Source organism: Scyliorhinus torazame, chromosome 4 (assembly GCF_047496885.1).
Source record: "Scyliorhinus torazame isolate Kashiwa2021f chromosome 4, sScyTor2.1, whole genome shotgun sequence".
Taxonomy (NCBI): Eukaryota; Metazoa; Chordata; class Chondrichthyes; order Carcharhiniformes; family Scyliorhinidae; genus Scyliorhinus; species Scyliorhinus torazame.
The window spans coordinates 18,534,579-18,555,117 of record NC_092710.1 but is presented as its reverse complement, the minus strand read 5'-3'; the positions used below and the strand labels follow the sequence as shown (position 1 = coordinate 18,555,117).

The 20,539-nt window shown below is 54.8% G+C and overlaps 2 protein-coding genes across 5 annotated transcripts in view; both read left to right on the top strand.

Moving 5' to 3' along the window:
• Positions 1-1,054, top strand: part of LOC140410142 (centromere protein Q-like) — a 73,020-nt gene extending 71,966 nt beyond the window's left edge. For all 4 annotated transcript variants that reach the window (XM_072498097.1, XM_072498100.1, XM_072498098.1 and 1 more), the window contains exon 9: positions 795-1,054. In XM_072498097.1, coding sequence (XP_072354198.1) covers positions 795-944 — 150 coding nt within the window. In that variant the 3' untranslated portion in view covers positions 945-1,054. The remainder of the gene's footprint in view (positions 1-794) is intronic.
• A 1,745-nt stretch (positions 1,055-2,799) lies between these two features.
• On the top strand, positions 2,800-8,346 carry LOC140411290 (serine protease FAM111A-like). The gene is made up of 2 exons (XM_072500412.1): positions 2,800-2,921; positions 6,787-8,346. Exon 2 carries the CDS (start codon positions 6,862-6,864, stop codon positions 8,344-8,346), a length of 1,485 nt encoding a protein of 494 aa, XP_072356513.1. The 5' UTR covers positions 2,800-2,921; positions 6,787-6,861.
• The last annotated feature ends 12,193 nt before the right edge of the window (positions 8,347-20,539 follow it).

Below are 20,539 nucleotides of genomic sequence, written 5' to 3'. Positions count from 1 at the left end.
CAAGTGTCCACAGCTCAATTGTAGCCCAAATTGTTCCTGTCCTCGTGGCCACTTTGTTTCTTATTCATTTACAGGATGTGGGCATCACTGGCTAAGTCATCATTTATTGTCCATCACTAATTGCCCCTTGAGAAGGTGGTGGTGAGCTGCCTTCTTGACCCGCTGCAGTCCCTGAGGTGTAGTTACACCCACAGTGCTGTTAGGGAGAGAGTTCCAGGACTTTGGCCCAGAGACAGCGCAGGGTCGGTGATATATTTCCAAGTCAGGGTGGTGAGTGACTTGGAAGAGACCCTCCAGGTGGCGGGGTCGTAGGTTTGGAAGGTGCTGCCTGAGGAACCTTGGTGAGTTCCTGCAGTGCATCTTGTAGGTGGTACACACGGATGCAACTGTTCATCGATGGTGGTGGGAGCAAATGTTTAAGACCGCATTTATCTAATTTCCCTCTTTGAAAGTTGCAGTTGAATTTGCACTTTAAGGAAGCGCATTCCATATTCCAACAACTCGCAATGTGAAACAGATTTTTCCTCAGCGCCCTTGGTTCTTTACCGTAAGTAAAACAATTCCAGCTTCTGCAGACTCTACAATCCACTACCCCCAACCACACAGCAGGAATTCTTTCCCCACTTAAAATTACTGAAGCCAGTGGCAGGTTTCCCCTCCAATTGTACTCTGTACATCGTCCCCACCCCTCTTATCCTGCTATATCAGGGCAGCATCTTTACCCACATGGTGTGGGAGAAAACGTGATAACTGTGTGGCTCCCCTGTGACCATCTGTCTGTTCTGTGCTCACAGGAGAAGCTGATGGGCATCGGGAATCGTGACGCACTCCTTCAGGACCTTCAGACGATTCAACGTTCCCCTGCCATGCAAAACCTGTTGACCTTCCTCGAATGCGCCCACGCAGAAGCTGACGGTGTCTCTCCTATTGGCCACGGAAATTAACTTGCTTGTTCATTTTGTGTTGTGTCTCTCTACAGTTAACTTAACGATTCCTTACATTGGTGTTATACATATCCAGAAGCAGATTTATAATAAACTGTTAGTTTTAACCACGTCCTGGGCGCCTGTGTATTTTTCACCCACTGTCTATGTGGGCGACGCGGTGGGGACCACGTTGCTGTTCAGTGGGTCAACAATCAATCAAACCCCTGCAGCTTGGCTCCAAATTTATTCAGAAGGGGAATCGACAGGGGATATCCTATCAAGTGCCGGACTTGACCCCCGTCTAATAATGAAGGTTGCCCCTCATGTCTCAATCTGGCCTCCTGTTCCTGGGTAACAGGCTGGAGAAGGGGCTGAATGGGGCCTCCTCCTGTTCCTGTGTAACAGGCTGGAGAAGGGGCTGAATGGGGCCTCCTCCTGTTCCTGTGTAACAGGCTGGAGAAGGGACTGAATGGGGCCTCCTGTTCCTGGGTAACAGGCTGGAGAAGGGGCTGAATGGGGCCTCCTCCTGTTCCTGGGTAACAGGCTGGAGAAGGGGCTGAATGGGGCCTCCTCCTGTTCCTGTGTAAAAGGCTGGAGAAGGGGCTGAATGGGGCCTCCTCCTGTTTCTGTGTAACAGGCGGGAGAAGGGGCTGAATGGGGCCTCCTCCAGTTCCTGTGTAACAGGCTGGAGAAGGGGCTGAATGGGGCCTCCTCCTGTTCCTGTATAACAGGCTGGAGAAGGGGCTGAATAGGGCCTCCTCCTGTTCCTGTGTAACAGGCTGGAGAAGGGGCTGAATGGGGCCTCCTCCTGTTCCTGTGTAACAGGCTGGAGAAGGGGATGAATGGGGCCTCCTCCTGTTCCTGTGTAACAGGCGGGAGAAGGGACTGAATGGAGCCTCCTCCTGTTCCTGTGTAACAGGCGGGAGAAGGGACTGAATGGAGCCTCCTCCTGTTTCTGTGTAACAGGCTGGAGAAGGGGCTGAATGGGGCCTCCTCCTGTTCCTGTGTAACAGGCTGGAGAAGGGGCTGAATGGGGCCTCCTCCTGTTCCTGTGTAACAGGCTGGAGAAGGGGCTGAATGGGGCCTCCTCCTGTTCCTGTGTAACAGGCGGGAGAAGGGGCTGAATGGGGCCTCCTCCTGTTCCTGTGTAACGGGCTGGAGAGGGGGCTGAATGGGGCCTCCTCCTGTTCCTGTGTAACAGGCTGGAGAAGGGGCTGAATGGGGCCTCCTCCTGTTCCTGTGTAACAGGCTGGAGAAGGAGCTGAATGGGGCCTCCTCCTGTTCCTGTGTAACAGGCTGGAGAAGGGGCTGAATGGCCAACCTAAATTGCCCCTTAATTGGAAAAAAAAGAATTGGGTACTCTTTTTAAAAAGGACCCTCACAGTGCCTTCCCGAGTGTGCTTTGGCAAAATGTGTGGTCTGTGAATGACTTGCGTGGAGCTCAGGAAGAAATCGTTCTGGTCCGTGCTCGCGTTTCGGCTGCGTCCCCTCGACCCTGTGCATCTCAGCCTCGTCGTCATCTCCTCCTGTTCCTTTCTCCTGCACCTGACCACCTTGCTTCCCTTCACAGGCATCTATTCTATTTGCCTGAGGCACCGTGTTTCGAAAGGGTTGGTGAGATCCCATCAATCCTATCATTCCGCAGCCCAGATTCCTGGCTCCGTCAGATCCTGCAGCCTCTGTGACTCACCGTGGTTTGGCCGCGACCCAACCGCACTTGCATACACCTGACGTGGCAGCATCCTGATTTCTTCCGATTGGCTGCCACTGTTGGCTAATGAGGGCCTGGGTTTGATCGTTTCTGTTGGCCTTCCCCCTACGGTTGTCACAAACTCCACCCCTCACTCCCTCCTGTCCTTGATATAAGGAGGAGGATGTTTTTGGCCAGCGCCACTCGAGGTGAAGGAGCGGAAAGGAGGACTTCAAAGGAGGTCCTTGAATGAGCGTCACAAATCATTCGCTGGTCGTCACCTCAGCTGTTGCGGGGAACTCTCGGTGAGTTGACTCCCTCGTGTCATTTTGAATGTTGGGTTGAACTTTTCAGATGCATAGTTTCTGTCGATGGCTGAGGACGTAACTTCCCATTGCGCGAGATTTCCCTCACTTTGGTGACCGAATTGCAAAGCTGCCTCGCTGCTCCACCCACGCATTCGGTTCATCGCCACCTTAGAGGGCGCCTCCTCCACCGTTGACAAGCACCCCTCAATAAACAGAAAGACCGCTTCGCAGATTAGATCACGGTGCTTGCCTCTGGCGTTGATCGGTCCCTCTTGGAGCTGTGGCTGGGCCAAGGCCTCCTGGCTGGAGGTCAATGCCCTGCGCTCCCTCACCGGGATCATGCAGGGACAGGCTTGGCCGGAACAGAGAGAGAGAGAGAGATGAGCAGCAAGTTCTGAGACACTCCCATCAGCTCTGCTCTGCCCGCATCTGTAATTCAGGAGTGCCAGGAACAATCCCAGGTCGTCCCAACTCCCCTCTGCTCCAGATGGCCAAAGTTCAGGAAGACAAAGATATATATATTTTTTAAACGGGCAGGGGTAGACAATTGGACCAGTCGAGTCTGCACCCACCCGACCTCGGCCCAATCCCCGTACAATCTCGGGGCAATTTAGCATAGCCAATCCACCTAGCCTGCACAAATTTGGACTGTGGGAGGAAACGAACACCTGGAGGGGGAAACCGGAGCACCCAGAGGTCCCGTCCCCCCCCAGCCGACTCTTTCCCCCCCCCCACCTCATACTAGGGACCAATCTCCTGAGTCTTCATTCTATCTGTCTCTGATCCCAGTACTTCTCTCCTGAAATCTGGGAGACCCAAGCTGCTTGTGGTACTCCAGATGTGGCCTCACCAACACCCTGTCCAACCTGCAGCAAGACCGAGAACCATCGTAAATCTACGGCACAGAAGGAGGCCATCCGTCCCATCTTGTCCGTGCTAGCCCGAGGACACCCAGGTACTCTTTCCAATCCCACCCGCCTGCACCCGGTCCATCGCCCTGCGCGCTAACCTTCGGTGTTCCTTGTTCGAGCCCCAGAGCTAAGTCGCCCTTGTTTAAACGCTTAGGTTGACTGCCTCACTCAGTTGCCCCCCCCCCACTCTGTTGGGAGTGGCACCTACTGCCCAGGAATCCGCATCCCAAGAATCACTGGCCGGCTTCCCTCCCCTCCCGGAAAGAGAAAGCCCGAGGGGCAGGTGGCCTGATCGAGGTCTTCAGACCCCGGAAAGGGGTTCGATCGAGCGGGGAAACGGAGAGAATGTCCCCTCTGGCGGGCGAGAGGGCAGAACCTGGGGGGGGGGGGGGGGGGGGGGGGGGGGGAGGCCCCCCGGAAACCCAACAGGGAATGTTCCGGAGGAGCTTGTCCACCCGGAGAGTGGGTAGGTCGAGGTGAATAGTGTGACCGGGGTCAGACACCGGTGGAGGAGGGCGGCAGGCGCATACGAACGGTGCCCTGCGCCTGTGAGGCGGGGGCTGCGGGGTAGCCCGAGGGGCCCCCTTCTCGGTGATTTTGGGCTTTGTCGGGGTTCAGGGGGTTGTGTCGGGGGGGGGAGGGGGTTCGGGAAATAGAGACGCCGTTTACAAATGGGGTCCCGATGACTTCCTGCACCAAGGAATTCCAGCGACCAAAGCCCCTCAGTGCAGGAAACGGTGGCCTCAACAGGACATTCTTCGCTGACAAAACACCCGGCTAAACGTGCTCGCCGTGGGACTCTGTTCCAATTTGGTTACAACTGCGTCTTTCAGTCTCTCCCTTTCTCTCTCTCTCTCTCTCTCTCTCTCTCCACTGTCGCCTCCCCTCTCTCTTTCGTCTCTCCCATCCTCTCTCTCACCCTTCTCACTTTTTCCCCTCTCTCTCTCTCTCTCTCTACCCCTGCCACTTTCCCTCCCTCTCTTTCCCCCCCCCTTTCTCTCCTCCCTCTATCTTCCCCTCTTCCCCCCCCCTCAACTTTTTCCGCCTCCCTCTCCCCCCTTTCTCTGTCCCCCCCCCTCACTCTGCCCCCCTCCCTCCCCTTTTCCCCCCTCCTCACTCCTCTCTCCCACCTCTCTTTCCCTCTCTCTCCCACCACTCTTCTCCTGGCTTCTCTCTCTCTCGCTCTCTCTCTGGAGGGGGTGGCCGGGAGTGAACGTCGCCAAGCTCACTTTACACAGCATCGCATTTCAGCAGATTACTTTATTCTCCTGATAACAGGCTTCCCTCTTATTTTTCCGAACAAGATGCTGCACTTCATATTGGTCTGTTCTGAACTTTCCTGGCAGTCCTGTGTCCCTTTTGCATGTTTCTCAACGCCTCCTGACAAATTGTTGTCTTGACTGTTTCCCCACAACAACCTTGCGCCCTCCACAAATTGTGTTTTGGACGTAGACATTCTGTTTTGAAATTGCGGGTGGGATTTTCTGCACCCGGCACGTGATTGGTGGCGGAGACAGAGGCGGCCTGCTATTGACCAACAGCGGGATCTTCCAGTCCATCCACTTTCAATGGCTTTTCCTGTTGCTCGCGCCCTCCGCCACTGGGGAACCCGCAGGCGGAGTGGAGGGGGGGGGGGGAAGTGTCACCATCGGCGGGACCGGAAGATTCGCCAGCGGGAAGGGCCCTGTTTTAAGTTAGGAAATTGTGTTTGGAATTTCAAAATTGTGGGCTGGATTCTCCCGCTCACCACATTCCTGGTTCACCCCGCCGGCGGGATTCTCCGTTACGCCGGCTGGTCAACTGGGTTTCCCATTGCGGGGCAGCCCCGCGCCGTCAGGAAATCCCCGGGCTGTCGGCAAAATGGAGCATCCCGCCGGCGGAGAATCCAGCCCACTGTGTTTTCAATTTAGAAATTGTGTTTTGAAATTTCAAGTTGCGGTTTGAATTTAGAAATTGGGTTTTTAATTTAGACATGTTGTTTCTAAGTTGGAAACGGTTTCAAATTTAGAAGTGTTGTTTCAAATATGGAAATTCTGAATCAAATTTAGAAATTCTGAATCAAATTTAGAAATTCTGAATCAAATTTAGAAATTGTGTTTCAAATTTAGAAATTATGTTTTAAATTTACAATTCCTCTGGGACAGCACAGTGGTGCAGCAGTTGAGGACCCGCATTCGATCCCGGCCCTGGGCCACTGTCCATGTGGAGTTTGCACACTCTTCCCGTGTCTGTGTAGGTCACACCCCCACAACTCAAAAATGTACAGGCTCGGTAGATTGACCACGCTAAATTGCCCCTTAATTGGAAAAAAAAGAATTGAGTACTCTAAATTTATTTTTAAAATTACAAATTCTCTTTCAAATTATTTTTTCTTTTTTTTTATACATTTAAAGTGTCCAAGTCTTTTTTTTTTCCCAATTGAGGGGCAATTTAGCATGGTCAATCCACCTACGTTGCACATCTTTGGGATGTGGGGATGAGACCCACGTAGACACAGGGAGAATGTGCAAACTCCACACGGACAGTGAACCCAGGGCCGGGATCGAACCCGGGTCCTCGGCGCCGTGAGGCAGCAGTGCTAAGCACTGCGCCGCCATGCGACCCTCAAATTTAGAAATTATGTTTAAAATTTAGATATTGTTTCAAATTTAGAAATTCTGTTTCAAATTTAGAAATTCTGTTTCAAATTTAGATATTATGTTTCAAATTTAGAAATACTGTTTCAAATTTAGATATTCTGTTTCAAATTTAGAATTTCTGTTTTTAGTGTAACAATTGGGATTCTAATTGAGAAACTGTGTTTCTAATTTATAAATTGGGTTTTGATTGACAAAATTATGTTTTCTAATTAGAAATTTTGAATGTCGAAGTTGTCCTGGATGATGCTAACCATCTTGATTGTTTTTGGAGTATTCTAGTTCCTAACTGGACATTATTTGTTTTCTCCACAGGTGAATTCCTGGTCCGATTCAATATCTTGGTTAGAGAGGCCTTTCTGATTGAAACGATCGTCCAGAGCAGTCACAATGGCGTCAGCGGATACCGAGAGAGGATTCACATTTGCCTTTCAAAGCTCTGAGGGCGAGAGACACGCAGCCAAGGGCAGGCACGACGAGTCTCTACTTTCCGCCCTGAGGAACTCAGCCAATGTGTTCGGCGAGGAGGAGAAGAAAAACGAGGGAAAGACGATCCAGCTCCTGGAGCGGGAGCACCTCCAAGGGGCCCTCAATTTGGGGATGCCCTGCAGATGCCTGCCAGAGAACGCCCACCTGGAGGTGTTGTTCGCAGGGAGCGGCGGTGGCTCCCAAGGCCGAGAGGACGGTGCCGGAGACCAGGAGTGCGTGATGTTTACTGTTGTCCCTGCTCCCGGAATTCTGAAGGACCCCGCGCCCGGGGTGGACATCTGTGTCTTCGCTTTGGGAGGCGAGACGGCGGGCGAGGCCCTGAGCAAGGACGGCAGGTTCCTACCCGAGGTGGGGGGCGAGGGTTGGCAGCTGGTGGAGCGGCAGAGCCGCCAGGCCTTCCAGTTGACCCTGGCTGCCAAGCAGCTGCAGGGCGGGGCTTACGAGCTGGGCTCCGAGGGGGCGGGGGCCTGCGGCCAGGCCCCCCTGCCTGGGGGGAGGCCAAACCTTTGCGATCTGGCCCAGGAGCTCGACGAGTACTTGAAGGGGCGGCCTGGGGCCGGGGGGCCCTGGGAGGCGGCGCAAAAGGAGTTTGAAGAGCTGACCGGAGGCTCCGTGCCTAACCGGGTGCCCAGCAACATCGCCAAGCTGCCCTTGGGCATGAACGAGTCTGTGGGCACGCTGTACTGGAATCGACCCGGCAACGAAGGCAAGGCTTCCTGCTTCCACCTCGCCCAGGGCCACGTGCTGACCTGCTACCACGCGGTCAAAATGATGGTGGGGGAGGGGGTGCCCGAGAGTGAGTGGGGCACAGTGGTGAGAGAGGCAGCCAACGTGAGCTTCACCTTCCGCACAACCGGCGAGACCCAGTGGAAGGTGGCCAGTGGCGGTCTGAAGGCCTTCTCCCCGGAGCTGGATTATGCCGTGCTGGCCCTGGAGATCCCCAAAGGCCGAGGGACCGAGCTGAGGCCTGGCCTGGCCGCCTTTGCCACCAAGCCCATCGCCCAAGGGGTCGTGTACAACGTGGGCCGCCAGTACACCGAGGCGCTCGTGCTCGTCCCCCTGATCCAGGAGGAGGACGATGACCTGTCCGGCCGCCAGAGTTTCCAGGCTTTCTCCGGGAACACGTTCGCCCAGCAGGCCAGGCCCGAGCGGGTGCCCTACGACAAGGAGTTCCTCCACGACCCCGCCGCCTCTGGCTCGCCTGTCATTAGCTTCTACGGCGGGTTGGTGGGCATGCACGCCGGGGGTTACAAATATAAGGAGCGGGTCGTTGAGTTTGGCCCGACCATCCAGGCCGTCGCCGCAAGCATCAGTGTCGCCGACCGCCCCTTGTATCAGCAGCTGTTTGCCACCAAGTCTCATAAGGGTAACTGCTCCATCATGTAAAGTGCCGGGGGATGGGGGGGGGGGGGGTAACTGGGGGCAACTGCAGAGTCTGTCACCAGCTGGAGTGGAGCCTGGGTGGGGATTGGGGGGGGGGGACCTCCTAGACTTGCGGGGGGCAGTGGGAAACCCCAAAGGACATTTAGCAGAGCCTGGACGCTTCAGTCGCCATCAGTCTCTCGCTCTCATTGGTGGGTTCATCCACCTTCCCCCTGAAATGCAGCCCCACTATTCACCCTCCACCACTCCCTGTGGGAGCGAGTTACCACATCCTCACCGCTCTCTGGCTGAAGACGTTTCTCCTGAATTGGACAGTTTATTTGTGGCCCCCCCCCCTGGTTCTGGTCTCGCCCACAATCCTCTGTATCGGCCCAGCCGAACCCTTCCTTCATTTTCCGCACCTGGGCCAGATCATCCTTCGGACAACTCGTTCCCAAGGGGACGGGTTTCAGAACCATCCAATTTTTCCTGACAGGTCACAACCTCTCATTCCCAAAACAATCCAGGAAATATTTGTTGCACCCACTCCCGGGCCACAATATCCTTTTGCACTGTGCAGAACCCTTTCAGCCCCTCGAGCCTGTCCCACCACCAAATGAGTTTATGTTTGATCAGTGGTCTAATTGCACAAGCTCACCTTTGCCTCATCACAATGACAGGTTCAGCTAACAGGTAGAAGTGTTCCTAAATTGTCCTGAAAAACTGTGTACAGTGACTCCCAGTGTGATACGGAGACCGGAACTGTGCACAGTGACTCCCAGTGTGATACAGAGACAGGAACTGTGCACAGTGACTCCCAGTGTGATACAGAGACAGGAACTGTGCACAGTGACTCCCAGTGTGATACGGAGACAGGAACTGTGCACAGTGACTCCCAGTGTGATACGGAGACAGGAACTGTGCACAGTGACTCCCAGTGAGATACGGAGACAGGAACTGTGCACAGTGACTCCCAGTGTGATACAGAGACAGGAACTGTGCACAGTGACTTCCAGTGTGATACAGAGACAGGAACTGTGCACAGTGACTCCCAGTGTGATACGGAGACAGGAACTGTGCACAGTGACTCCCAGTGTGATACGGAGACAGGAGCTGTGCACAGTGACTCCCAGTGTGATACGGAGACAGGAACTGTGCACAGTGACTCCCAGTGTGATACGGAGACAGGGACTGTGCACAGTGACTCCCAGTGAGATACGGAGACAGGAACTGTGCACAGTGACTCCCAGTGTGATACGGAGACAGGAACTGTGCACAGTGACTTCCAGTGTGATACGGAGACCGGAACTGTGCACAGTGACTCCCAGTGTGATACGGAGACCGGAACTGTGCACAGTGACTCCCAGTGTGACACGGAGACAGGAACTGTGCACAGTAACTCCCAGTGTGATACAGAGACAGGAACTGTGCACAGTGACTCCCAGTGTGATACGGAGACAGGAACTGTGCACAGTGACTCCCAGTGTGATACAGAGACAGGAACTGTGCACAGTGACTCCCAGTGTGATACGGAGACAGGAACTGTGCACAGTGACTCCCAGTGTGATACAGAGACAGGAACTGTGCACAGTGACTCCCAGTGTGGTACTGAGACAGGAATTGTGCACAGTGACTCCCAATGTGATACGGAGACCGGAACTGTGCACAGTGACTCCCAGTGTGATACAGAGACAGGAGCTGTGCACAGTGACTCCCAGTGTGATACGGAGACAGGAACTGTGCACAGTGACTCCCAGTGTGATACAGCGACAGGAACTGTGCACAGTGACTCCCAGTGTGATACGGAGACCGGAACTGTGCACAGTGACTCCCAGTGTGATACAGAGACAGGAACTGTGCACAGTGACTCCCAGTGTGATACGGAGACAGGAACTGTGCACAGTGACTCCCAGTGTGATTCGGAGACAGGAACTGTGCACAGTGACTCCCAGTGTGATTCGGAGACAGGAACTGTGCACAGTGACTCCCAGTGTGATACAGAGACAGGAACTGTGCACAGTGACTCCCAGTGTGGGCTAACCCAAGATTTGATATCAAGGGAACGTACTTATTGTCATATAAACAACAATGAATGTAATAAATTGAATGTTTTTCAATTCTGTCCGTCTGGAAATTAACATCTGAACTTTTGTTTGACCTGAACCTGTTGCCCTGTTCTGTAAAATTTGTAAAAATAAAAAAAGGATCATTGTAAAATTTCGAACCGTGTGGTGTATGAGTGATTGAAGGGGGAGTGAGTGTGATTATAACTGTGAATATCACATCGGCCTGCAATGGGAGGACTGGAGCGGCTGGATTTGATGCCAGATGAGATGGCAGATTAAACCCTCCCTTATCCAGGTACAGTGCAGCATCTAGACTCACCCACCAGAACCGCCCCCCCTCCATCCCCAATCCCTTTCCCTCCTCCTCTATTCACGTCACACAAGCCTCGAAAGAAAAACACCAAAAAGAAAGAATTCTCAGGGAAATTCCTCTTCGATGCCCTTTGGCCATGCAAAGGATATACTGTAAATGCCTCCAGCAAGTATTATTCTTATTCTTATTATTACTAAACTTGCCCCCTGAAACGGAAAAGATTTAAACATGCACTCCCTCCACCCTAACCCTAACCCTAACCCTAACCCCCTCCACCATCGACGCAGCCTTGTGTACCATCTACAAGATGCACTTGGTGAGTTAGGAACCCACCAAGTTTCCTTAGGCAGCACCTTCCAAACCCACGACCACGACCATCTCGAAGGACAAGAGCAGCAGATACCTGGGAACCCCACCACCTGGAGGTCCCCCTCCGAGTCACTCGCCGCCCCGACTTGCAAAGAGATAATAATATTTATTAGCGTCACAAGTAGGCTTAGATTAACACTGCAATGCAGTTTTACTTATCCAGTCGCCTAAGAGCACGTCTTTCGGGACTTGTGGGCGGAAACCGGAGCGCCCGGAGGAAACCCACGCAACGGGGAGAACGTGCAGACTCCACACAGTGACCCAAGCCTGGTATCGAACCCGGGACCCTGGAACTGTGAAGCAACAGCGCTTACCACTGTGCTACCGTTCCTCTCTTCGCCGTTCCTTCACGGCTGCCGGGTTGAAACCCTGGCGCTCCCTCCCCAACAGCACAGTGGGTGTACCTGCCCCCCGGGGACTGCAGCGGTTCAAGAAGGCAGCTCACCCCCACTTTCAACGAGCGATGGGTAACAAGGCCTTTGCGACGCACCCACCTCGTGAATGAATAAAACAATTGTCCTTGTTCCCGATCAAACGGTCTGGCTCCCTGCCTCTTTTTCCGGGGATACCGAACACTTTGGGAGGAGGTTATCGAGCTTCGGTGAGAAGGAAGGAGGCCCGGAGGCTCCATTGACAGTGTGCCGTCCCTCCATCGGCATATCAAACCCGAGGCCCTGCCCGCCCCCTGCGGGGGGGGGGGGGGGGGGGAGCGTACTGGACCCCCCACCAGCCATTAGTGAGGGAAGAGCAGATCGGGGAGTTCCCTGCGGGGTCCTGGACCCTTACTCAACATCGGTAGCAGCAGATAATGCGCTTCTGACGACGTTGGTTTGTGGGAGCTTCCTGTGGGCCAACTGGGTGCCAACGTTTCTCAGACTGGAGCGTTGCTTTCGGTGCGAGCTTAGCTTCTCGGGAGGGGGGGGTGGGGGAGATTCTCCCTCCCCTCGTTCTCGGCAGGCGGCAATGCCCGGAGGGGCGGAAAATCCAGCGGGAGCCCCCAAATGGTGCGTTTTCGCCTTTCGATTGTCCCCGATCAGGGAGGGAGGATTTTAACCCGGCAACAGTGAAGGAACGGCGATGGGAGGAACGGTGGCACAGTGGCTAGCACTGTTGCTTCACAGCGCCAGGGGTCCCGGGTTCGATTCCCGGCTGGGGTCACTGTCTGCGCGGAGTCTGCACGTTCTCCCCCGTGTCTTGCGCGGGTTTCCTCCGGGCGCTCCGGTTTCCTCCCACAAGTCCCGAAAGACGTGCTCTTAGGTTCCCGATTAGCACACATTGGCGGACATACCTGCTCGATCATTATCCCTCCTGTCTACATTCTGTGACGGTGACGGGTTTGCGAAGGGAATTCCCTGGGGACACACAGGTAGGTACATCCTGAGGCGGACAGGGTCATGCCTGGGCAGTACCTCGGCAATGCCCCCATCCCCGACCCCACCACCCCACAGGCATCTCATAGCTTTCCGATACAGAGGTCCATGGGCTGTGGTTTCCCATGTTCTTAAGGGGAGGAGACGAAAACCCTGGGAGGCATTCCCGGGTTTTAAGGTGTGGGGGTGGGTGGGGTTCCCCATGAGGTGGACGGATCCATTGTGGGGTTTTCCTGTTTCTGTGGGGCGGTAATTTCTTGTGGGGATTCCCCATGTCTCTGCGGGGATTCCCCGTGTCCGTGAGGGGGGGGATTCCCCGTGTCCGTGAGGGGGAGGATTCCCTGTGTCCGTGAGGGGGAGGATTCCCCGTGTCCGTGAGGGGGGTGGATTCCCCTTGTCCGTGAGGGGGGGATTCCCTGTGGGGATTGCCCGTGTCCGTGACGGGGGGATTCCCTGTGTCCATGAGGGGGGGAATTCCCCGTGTCCGTGAGGGGGAGGATTCCCGTGTCCGTGAGGGGGGGATTCCCCGTGACCGCGAGGGGGGGGATTCCCCGTGTCCGTGAGGGGTGGATTCCCCGTGTCCGTGAGGGGGAGGATTCCCGTGTCCGTGAGGGGGGGATTCCCCGTGTCCGTGAGGGGGAGGGATTTCCTGTGGGGATTCCCCGTGTCCGTGAGGGGGAGGGATTCCCCGTGTCCGTGAGTTGGAGGGATTCCCTGTGTCAGTGATGAGGAAGATTCCTTGTGTCCGTGAGCGGGAGGATTCCCTGTGTCCGTGAGGTGGGGGAATTACCCGTATTCGTGAGGTGGGGGGATTCCCCGTGTCCATGAGGGGGAGGATTCCCCGTGTCCGTGAGGGGGAGGATTCCCTGTGGGGATTCCCCGTGTCCGTGAGGGGGAGGATTACCTGTGTCCGTGAGGGGGAGGATTCCCTGTGGGGATTCCTGCGTCCGTGAGGGGCATGGATTCCCTGTGGGGATTCCCTGTGTCCGTGAGGGGGAGGATTCCCTGTGGGGATTCCCTGTGTCTGTGAGGGGGAGGATTCCCCGTGTCCGTGAGGGGGAGGATTCCCCGTGTCCGTGAGGGGAGGATTCCCTGTGGGGATTCCCCGTGTCCGTTAGGGGGAGGATTCCCGTGTCCGTGAGGGGGAGGATTCCTCGTGTCCGTTAGGGGGAGGATTCCCGTGTCCGTGAGGGGGAGGATTCCCCGTGTCCATTAGGGGGAGGATTCCTGTGTCCGTGAGGGGGAGGATTCCCCGTGTCCATGAGGGGGAGGATTCCCGTGTTCGTGAGGGGGAGGATTCCCGTGTCCGTGAGGGGGAGGATTCCTCGTGTCCGTTGTCATGATATTCAAACACACACATCATGATAGACACACCGACAGACAAATCAGAACACACAACACCACAACCAATGACAGAAAGATATAAAAGCACAGACACGACCCCCGGTGGTCAGTATTAGCTGCAGAGGAGAACCAGGACACATCTGCTACCAAACACACTCAGGGAGACAGCACGTGCAGAGTATCCAGAACGAACTGTATTATAAGAGTTATAATAAAATAGAGTTGTACCACATACAACTGTGTTGGCTCATCTGTGCACCAGAGCACCCAACACCACATGGTACAGGAGTGGATCGATACCTGCCGGCATACCTCAGTGTACACAGACAACCAGCAGTGCCCAGGCATGATGTACGAGCTCCCGGTTCCGCAGCCGCTCCAGTGCCACGGCGACCTCCGCGAAAACTGGCGGCGATTCCGGCAAATGTTCGAGTTGTTCCTGGCGGCAGCTGAACTCCAAGACCTGGATGATAGCGAAAAAATTGAATTTCTCCTCACCATCGCCGGTGCAAGGGCAAGAGAAATATTCACAAGGTTCAGGTTCTTCAGGAGGCAGCAAAGGTACGATTACCAGGCAGTCCTGGACAAATTCTCCAAGTACTGTGAAGAAAACGCAATCCAATCGGCAAGTAAAGGTAAGAAAAGCTGCAGTACTCACCTCGTGGTTGGGATCCCGGAGCCCGAAATCCCGGGCCTGAGAGAGGGCTGGGTCGAGGTCGGCGGCCATCTTGCTAAAGGTATAACGCTAGCACAGTTGCGCGAGCAGTGCGCAGAACCGGAAGTTTCGTTTGCGCATGCGCGAGATGCTGCGCATGCGCAGTCAAGAAAACGGCCATCGGTAAAGGAACAGCGATCTGAGCATGCGCAGTCGCTTCCTACGTGCTACATACCGAGCGTCAGGATGTCAGAGGCCCCAGACCGCACCAATTTAAAAGGGAAACGTCCCAAATCCAATTTAAAAGGGAAACGTCCCAAATCAAAAAAACAAAAATCTGTTAAAGCTGTAAAACAACCTTCCCTCACCTGGAATTTAGAGTACCCAATTAAGGGGCAATTTAGCGTGGTCAATCCACCTATCCTGCACATCTTTTGGGTTGTGGGGGTGAAACCCACGCAGACACGGGGAGAATGTGCAAACTCCTCATGGACAGTGACCCAGGGACCCGGGATTCGAACAGCGCATTTCAGGCAGCGCATTCCATATCCCACCAACTCGCAGTGTGAAATAGATGTTTCCCCCAGGCGCCCCTGGGTCTTTACCATAAGTAAAACAAGCATCTCCACATAAATTAGGAGGGGCATCGATGGGGCAGATAGGAAGAAACCTTTCTCCTTTGCAGAGGGGTCAATAATTAAAGAGGCATCGGTTTAACGATAAAGAGGTTTCGAGGGGATTTAAGGAAACAGTTTTTCACACAGAGGGGGGGGGGAGAGCCTGGAACTCGCTGCCTGAAAGGGTGGTGGAGGCGGGAACCCTCACAACATTTAAGAAGCATTTTGATGTGCACTTGAAACACCACAGCACACAGCTACGGCCCAAGTGCTGGGAAATGGGATTAGAGTAGATCGGGGCTGGATGGCCGGCACAGAAGTGATGGGCCGAAGGACTTCTTTTTGTGCTATAAAATTCTGACTCTCCAGTTAACTGGAATTATCCCTGGAACCATTCTGTTCAATCTTCTCTGCTTTAAAGAGAGCAATGTCAACTCCTCCAGTCTCTCCGCAAGTGTCCACAGCTCAATTGTAGCCCAAATTGTTCCTGTCCTCGTGGCCACTTTGTTTCTTATTCATTTACAGGATGTGGGCATCACTGGCTAAGTCATCATTTATTGTCCATCACTAATTGCCCCTTGAGAAGGTGGTGGTGAGCTGCCTTCTTGACCCGCTGCAGTCCCTGAGGTGTAGGTACACCCACAGTGCTGTTAGGGAGAGAGTTCCAGGACTTTGGCCCAGAGACAGCGCAGGGTCGGTGATATATTTCCAAGTCAGGGTGGTGAGTGACTTGGAAGAGACCCTCCAGGTGGCGGGGTCGTAGGTTTGGAAGGTGCTGCCTGAGGAACCTTGGTGAGTTCCTGCAGTGCATCTTGTAGGTGGTACACACGGATGCAACTGTTCATCGATGGTGGTGGGAGCAAATGTTTAAGACCGCATTTATCTAATTTCCCTCTTTGAAAGTTGCAGTTGAATTTGCACTTTAAGGAAGCGCATTCCATATTCCAACAACTCGCAATGTGAAACAGATTTTTCCTCAGCGCCCTTGGTTCTTTACCGTAAGTAAAACAATTCCAGCTTCTGCAGACTCTACAATCCACTACCCCCAACCACACAGCAGGAATTCTTTCCCCACTTAAAATTACTGAAGCCAGTGGCAGGTTTCCCCTCCAATTGTACTCTGTACATCGTCCCCACCCCTCTTATCCTGCTATATCAGGGCAGCATCTTTACCCACATGGTGTGGGAGAAAACGTGATAACTGTGTGGCTCCCCTGTGACCATCTGTCTGTTCTGTGCTCACAGGAGAAGCTGATGGGCATCGGGAATCGTGACGCACTCCTTCAGGACCTTCAGACGATTCAACGTTCCCCTGCCATGCAAAACCTGTTGACCTTCCTCGAATGCGCCCACGCAGAAGCTGACGGTGTCTCTCCTATTGGCCACGGAAATTAACTTGCTTGTTCATTTTGTGTTGTGTCTCTCTACAGTTAACTTAACGATTCCTTACATTGGTGTTATACATATCCAGAAGCAGATTTATAATAAACTGTTAGTTTTAACCACGTCCTGGGCGCCTGTGTATTTTTCACCCACTGTCTATGTGGGCGACGCGGTGGGGACCACGTTGCTGTTCAGTGGGTCAACAATCAATCAAACCCCTGCAGCTTGGCTCCAAATTTATTCAGAAGGGGAATCGACAGGGGATATCCTATCAAGTGCCGGACTTGACCCCCGTCTAATAATGAAGGTTGCCCCTCATGTCTCAATCTGGCCTCCTGTTCCTGGGTAACAGGCTGGAGAAGGGGCTGAATGGGGCCTCCTCCTGTTCCTGTGTAACAGGCTGGATAAGGGGCTGAATGGCCTCCTCCTGTTCCTGTGTAACGGGCTGGAGAAGGGGCTGAATGGGGCCTCCTCCTGTTCCTGTGTAACAGGCGGGAGAAGGGGCTGAATGGGGCCTCCTCCTGTTCCTGTGTAACAGGCTGGAGAAGGAGCTGAATGGGGCCTCCTCCTGTTCCAGTGTAACAGGCCGGAGAAGGGGCTGAATGGGGCCTCCTCCTGTTCCTGTGTAACAGGCCGGAGAAGGGGCTGAATGGGGCCTCCTCCTGTTCCTGTGTAACAGGCCGGAGAAGGGGCTGAATGACCAACCTAAATTGCCCCTTAATTGGAAAAAAAAGAATTGGGTACTCTTTTTAAAAAGGACCCTCACAGTGCCTTCCCGAGTGTGCTTTGGCAAAATGTGTGGTCTGTGAATGACTTGCATGGAGCTCAGGAAGAAGTCGTTCTGGTCCGTGCTCGCGTTTCGGCTGCGTCCCCTCGACCCTGTGCATCTCAGCCTCGTCGTCATCTCCTCCTGTTCCTTTCTCCTGCACCTGACCACCTTGCTTCCCTTCACAGGCATCTATTCTATTTGCCTGAGGCACCGTGTTTCGAAAGGGTTGGTGAGATCCTATCATAATGAAGGTTGCCCCTCATGTCTCAATCTGGCCTCCTGTTCCTGGGTAACAGGCTGGAGAAGGGGCTGAATGGGGCCTCCTCCTGTTCCTGTATAACAGGCTGGAGAAGGGGCTGAATGGGGCCTCCTCCTGTTCCTTTGTAACAGGCTGGAGAAGGGGCTGAATGGGGCCTCCTCCTGTTCCTGTGTAACAGGCTGGAGAAGGGGCTGAATGGGGCCTCCTCCTGTTCCTGTGTAACAGGCAGGAGAAGGGGCTGAATGGGGCCTCCTCCTGTTCCTGTGTAACAGGCGGGAGAAGGGGCTGAATGGGGCCTCCTCCTGTTCCTGTGTAACAGGCTGGAGAAGGGGCTGAATGGGGCCTCCTCCTGTTCCTGTGTAACAGGCGGGAGAAGGGGCTGAATGGGGCCTCCTCCTGTTCCTGTGTAACAGGCTGGAGAAGGGGCTGAATGGGGCCTCCTCCTGTTCCTGTGTAACAGGCTGGAGAAGGGGCTGAATGGGGCCTCCTCCTGTTCCTGTGTAACAGGCTGGAGAAGGGGCTGAATGGGGCCTCCTCCTGTTCCTGTGTAACAGGCTGGAGAAGGGGCTGAATGGGGCCTCCTCCTGTTCCTGTGTAACAGGCTGGAGAGGGGGCTGAATGGGGCCTCCTCCTGTTCCTGTGTAACAGGCCGGAGAAGGAGCTGAATGGGGCCTCCTCCTGTTCCTGTGTAACAGGCCGGAGAAGGAGCTGAATGGGGCCTCCTCCTGTTCCAGTGTAACAGGCCGGAGAAGGGGCTGAATGGGGCCTCCTCCTGTTCCTGTGTAACAGGCCGGAGAAGGGGCTGAATGACCAACCTAAATTGCCCCTTAATTGGAAAAAAAAGAATTGGGTACTCTTTTTAAAAAGGACCCTCACAGTGCCTTCCCGAGTGTGCTTTGTCAAAATGTGTGGTCTGTGAATGACTTGCATGGAGCTCAGGAAGAAGTCGTTCTGGTCCGTGCTCGCGTTTCGGCTGCGTCCCCTCGACCCTGTGCATCTCTGCCTCGTCGTCATCTCCTCCTGTTCCTTTCTCCTGCACCTGACCACCTTGCTTCCCTTCACAGGCATCTATTCTATTTGCCTGAGGCACCGTGTTTCGAAAGGGTTGGTGAGATCCCATCAATCCTATCATTCCGCGGCCCAGATTCCTGGCTCCGTCAGATCCTGCAGCCTCTGTGACTCACCGTGGTTTGGCCGCGACCCAACCGCACTTGCATACACCTGACGTGGCGGCATCCTGATTTCTTCCGATTGGCTGCCACTGTTGGCTAATGAGGGCCTGGGTTTGATCGTTTCTGTTGGCCTTCCCCCTACGGTTGTCACAAACTCCACCCCTCACTCCCTCCTGTCCTTGATATAAGGAGGAGGATGTTTTTGGCCAGCGCCACTCGAGGTGAAGGAGCGGAAAGGAGGACTTCAAAGGAGGTCCTTGAATGAGCGTCACAAATCAATCGCTGGTCGTCACCTCAGCTGTTGCGGGGAACTCTCGGTGAGTTGACTCCCTCGTGTCATTTTGAATGTTGGGTTGAACTTTTCAGATGCATAGTTTCTGTCGATGGCTGAGGACGTAACTTCCCATTGCGCGAGATTTCCCTCACTTTGGTGACCGAATCGCAAAGCTGCCTCGCTGCTCCACCCACGCATTCGGTTCATCGCCACCTTAGAGGGCGCCTCCTCCACCGTTGACAAGCACCCCTCAATAAACTGAGAAAGACCGCTTCGCAGATTAGATCACGGTGCTTGCCTCTGGCGTTGATCGATCCCTCTTGGAGCTGTGGCTGGGCCAAGGCCTCCTGGCTGGAGGTCAATGCCCTGCGCTCCCTCACCGGGATCATGCAGGGACAGGCTTGGCCGGAACAGAGAGAGAGAGAGAGATGAGGAGCCAGTTCTGAGACACTCCCATCAGCTGTGCTCTGCCCGCATCTGTAACTCAGGAGTGCCAGGAACAATCCCAGGTCTTCCCAACTCCCCTCTGCTCCAGATGGCCAAAGTTCAGGAAGACAAAGATATATATATTTTTTAAACGGGCAGGGGTAGACAATTGGACCAGTCGAGTCTGCACCCACCCGACCTCGGCCCAATCCCCGTACAATCTCGGGGCAATTTAGCATAGCCAATCCACCTAGCCTGCACAAATTTGGACTGTGGGAGGAAACGAACACCTGGAGGGGGAAACCGGAGCACCCAGAGGTCCCGTCCCCCCCCCCAGCCGACTCTTCCCCCCCCCCCCCACTAGGGACCAATCTCCTGAGTCTTCATTCTATCTGTCTCTGCTCCCAGTACTTCTCTCCTGAAATCTGGGAGACCCAAGCTGCTTGTGGTACTCCAGATGCGGCCTCACCAACACCCTGTCCAACCTGCAGCAAGACCGAGAACCATAGTAAATCTACGGCACTGAAGGAGGCCATCCGTCCCATCTTGTCCGTGCTAGCCCGAGGACACCCAGGTACTCTTTCCAATCCCACCCGCCTGCACCCGGTCCATCGCCCTGCGCGCTAACCTTCGGTGTTCCTTGTTCGAGCCCCAGAGCTAAGTCGCCCTTGTTTAAACGCTCGGTTGACTGCCTCACTCAGTTGCCCCCCCCCCCCCCCCCCCCCCCCCCCCCCCCCCCCACTCTGTTGGGAGTGGCACCTACTGCCCAGGAATCCGCATCCCAAGAATCACTGGCCGGCTTCCCTCCCCTCCCGGAAAGAGAAAGCCCGAGGGGCAGGTGGCCTGATCGAGGTCTTCAGACCCCGGAAAGGGGTTCGATCGAGCGGGGAAACGGAGAGAATGTCCCCTCTGGCGGGCGAGAGGGCAGAACCTGGGGGGGGGGGGGGGGGGGAGGCCCCCCCGGAAACCCAACAGGGAATGTTCCGGAGGAGCTTGTCCACCCGGAGAGTGGGTAGGTCGAGGTGAATAGTGTGACCGGGGTCAGACCGGTGGAGGAGGGCGGCAGGCGCATACGAACGGTGCCCTGCGCCTGTGAGGCGGGGGCTGCGGGGTAGCCCGAGGGGCCCCCTTCTCGGTGATTTTGGGCTTTGTCGGGGTTCAGGGGGTTGTGTCGGGGGGGAGGGGGTTCGGGAAATAGAG